The 3,686-nt window shown below is 37.1% G+C and overlaps 1 protein-coding gene across 1 annotated transcript; it reads right to left on the bottom strand.

The window, feature by feature from the left end:
• Positions 1-1,940: 1,940 nt before the first annotated feature.
• LOC141842862 (signal peptide peptidase-like 2) lies at positions 1,941-3,475 on the bottom strand. Its single transcript, XM_074730851.1, has 4 exons — positions 3,360-3,475; positions 2,536-2,606; positions 2,217-2,300; positions 1,941-2,047 (listed from the first exon to the last, which is right to left on the bottom strand). The coding sequence occupies exons 1-4, from the start codon at positions 3,464-3,466 to the stop codon at positions 1,941-1,943; spliced, it is 369 nt and encodes a 122-aa protein (XP_074586952.1). The 5' UTR covers positions 3,467-3,475.
• Positions 3,476-3,686: the final 211 nt, after the last annotated feature.

Raw genomic sequence — 3,686 nt, forward strand, 5'->3', positions numbered from 1 at the left:
TCTCTCTAAGACACTGCAGCGGTCTGTGCTTATGACAGAAGGAATGTTCCCTTCGACGACTATATAAGCTTTCCGCAGGTATGAAGGAGTTTCTCTCTTTCAATTTCCATTCAACTTCCTATACTGCTTCTTCTTCTTCATTTCTTTTTGCTGACTTGAGTGTCGGAGTGGCTTGTCGGGAATCTCCGGCGACTCGTTAACTCCTTCGCTCAGTTCTTTCTCTTTAGGTTCTTTCGCTGGCAGGATCAACGAAGATTGAGGTGATATATTCTTGACTGATGACTTAACCGTCTAGGACATCCAGCCGGAACACAAATATCAATTTTTCTTCAACTATAAATACCGAGCAACACAAGTGAAAATCCACATACATATGTTGTACTAATTCAATAGATTTGAGAAAGTTAAAATGGGATCAACTATCGAAATGACAGGCCAAATTAATACACCTTAGTAGACAAGAGGAGGAAACATGCTACCATGCAAAATATATGAGGCAATTACCATAGGCCAGGAAACACCAAAGAAATATTTATAAATTCATGAAATAGACCTTCTTTTGGCTATTTTGTCAAACAAAAAACTACTGGAAATTCCTATACTAATCTATCTTCTTCCCTTTGTTTTCATACTGTGAAACAGACTTGGCCACCACTCATCACTTGTAAAGTCGCAAGCAATTATCTTGTAGTCTTAGCTTATGTTATTACATCATGGAGGCACTATCCAATTTAAACTCAAAATAGGGAGAAAGAACAATCTTTAAAGTTGTTATTTGTATAGATAAAGACACATACAAAGTTTCTCGGCGGCTGTGATTTTGGGACGGGGAGGCGATTTTGAGAGTTTTAGGGTTAGCAAACCCTAAAACCCAAATGAAGGCAACGGGACGTGGTGACAGCGATGATCAGGACAGAGAGGCGACGCCGGCAATGAGCTCTCTCGGGACAAGGAGAGGCAACAATGTCGTCAGCTCTCTCGCAGAGCTGTGAGATCAATGGCAACAACTACGAGGGCGACGAGTGGGAGAGGTGGTAACGGGGGCAACAAGAGGGAGAGGCGACGGAGAGAGGCGGCGACGTGCGATGAGAGAGAGAGAGAGGAGAGGCAACCGACGCAGAGCAAAGGGAGGATGATCGCGATGTTTGGAGGTTTAGGGTGAGATTGCAATTTTTTTCGTTGCGTGAAAAATCTCAGCCACGTCAACGTCGCACGTGTGAGAAATCCCAGCCACCTCAACGTCGCGCAGCAGTCGCACAAATATAATTGCACAACATATCAATTATATATATATCAAAAATAACATCATCTAATGTTATGACATTCTCTATTAGATTGCACACCTACATAGGAAACCACATCTCACCTATCTATCCCATCTCTAAATCTACATGAAGATTTCATATCCGTGGGACCAACTCTAAGAGCATTGAGGCAGTGGATCTACCTGTTTCTTCTAAATCTCCATGAAGATAAGTAGTACTATCTTTATATTTAACTAAAACAACAATACTATTAGGATAATTTTTTATTATCTACCATTTGCATATCATAGTAAAATTGATAATAATAAAAAAAAATTATTCATAATGTGCAAATGTTTATTTAAGTATCTCATGCATAATCTATTATTTGTGTTCTTTTAGTGTCTGAAAGTACTTGAAGGATGTTTCTGTTGGAAACTTCACAAACTACTAAGGAACAAAGTATTCATGATTCCTTTTGCTCTCAAAATTAGCCTGCCCAAATTTGAGGATAGAAACTAATTTCTGATACAACAAGAACACATTGCACCTAAGAGGCAAAAATGAGGATTGTATCATCGTACAATAAAGTAAATATCAAATATGGTTCAGATCAACTGAGTTGATTAAGTTGAAGTGGGGAGGGTTAATTTTGCTACGGCTACAAGTTCCCATTTGAAGAGCTTGAGCGATGGCTTAGGCAGGCAGAGCTCCAGCAGAATCAGATTTGGAATAGTCTCTCTCTTTAAAGTTCCATAGCTCATTTAGTTCTCCCCTAATTCCACCCAATACAGCAGTAAGACCTGAGAAGTCGACCACATAAGAATTTTAGCTACATAGTTTTGGAAAGAGAAATGTTGTATTGCCATCTCTTTCTCATGTCTTCCATCCAAATAATTGGACACTACTAACCAAACTAGTAGTCTATGAGGCCAAATGAAAAGCATGTAATAATAGCCAGTGCATCAATACCTAATGTGCACGGTACCAAGTAGAGCAAAGCAGGTTGGCCATGCCCATCCATCAGGTATAGCACAAGGTAGGTAAGTGACAAACCTGCAGAATAATTGTGTTAAGCTAACAAGCATCACAAAATCCAATCTCAAATTAAAAAAAAAAACAGATTTCAAGCATTGGATTGGAAGTCCAGAATTCCGTTGCAAGTTATGCTTTCTGGAACTTTCTGAATCCCAGGATTCCTTGACCAAGTACAGTAGTCATGGACTAAGGAAGGTTGTCATTTGGAGAAAGACAGTTTTAATTAAAACCTAGGGTAAGAAGAATGACACACCAACAGTGTAGCCAATTACAAGCCAAAGGAAATAACCAGTACACTTGGTCTTTTCAGTTAATCTATCAAACCTGTAAAAGAAAGAAACGGCCAAGGAAGTAAGGTTCACAGTAAGTGCATGTAAACATGCTAACACTTGACATTGATAAGTGCATGTAAAATTAAATGTCTAATTATACTAACTAATACAATCATTGCTGGGCATATTCATGAAATAAATTAACCAAATAGCTAGGTTAAATCTCTAACTTGCTGAGTGATAATTTACTCATTGTACCTCAATTTACAATTTGTTTCCATTTGAACTAAATATTTTATTGTCCTATGATTCATATTTAAATAAAGAAGATACTACAATTTGCATCTACTTGTAGGATACTTCATCAACCAAGTATATCAATATGATACACTACATATTTATCTTGTAGGTTTTGTGTAGCATGTATGATTCTTCAGTCAATGGATCTCAAAGTTTAACACGTACCATTAACAAGGTGTGCTTGATGTGAAGGTCTCTAGATGGTCATGGAGTCTTTATGTAATTTGTGCTAAACAACATGGTTTTTGGCAAAAGAATATATATAATTCATGTGTTTGATTCATAAATAAATTATAAACTTATTTAAATCATAGTTTTGAAGAGAAAAGGCATATATTTCAAAGTCTAGATTGCCTCAATAAACCTTTGAGACAGAGACAAATATATGGTACTTAATTCTGTATATGACACTAGAATCTATGAACTCATAATTGCATTACTGAAGGCATTCAAAAGCAAGAATAGACTTTATAGAAAACATAAAACAGCTTAATTAATAGGGAACCTGCGACTGAAAGAAATAAGTAAGCCGGGCAAAATCATATCACCAAAACCAATCATTTGGTAGCCTCCTCCCCAAGGGTCAAAAAATCTAGGTATTCTCAGAAGCATAGGGATGGATTCTCCACCAGCTTTGCTACCCTTAGCAACCTATAAATGAAGTAGATGCATCAGTTATATCTCTGAAATGTCATGAGCTGATCAGCATACATAAATTTGGATTTTATTTTCCTTTTATTAAACCAATGATGACAACTTGTGAGGAGGTAAAGCCTATTGAATAGGTATGTAAAACAAACATAAATTCTTGGTCTATGCCATTTCTTGGTCT

The sequence above is a fragment of the Curcuma longa genome, chromosome 12 (assembly GCF_044706935.1).
Source record: "Curcuma longa cultivar G26 ecotype Majalengka, Jawa Barat chromosome 12, ITB_CL_G26_1.1, whole genome shotgun sequence".
Taxonomy (NCBI): domain Eukaryota; kingdom Viridiplantae; phylum Streptophyta; class Magnoliopsida; order Zingiberales; family Zingiberaceae; genus Curcuma; species Curcuma longa.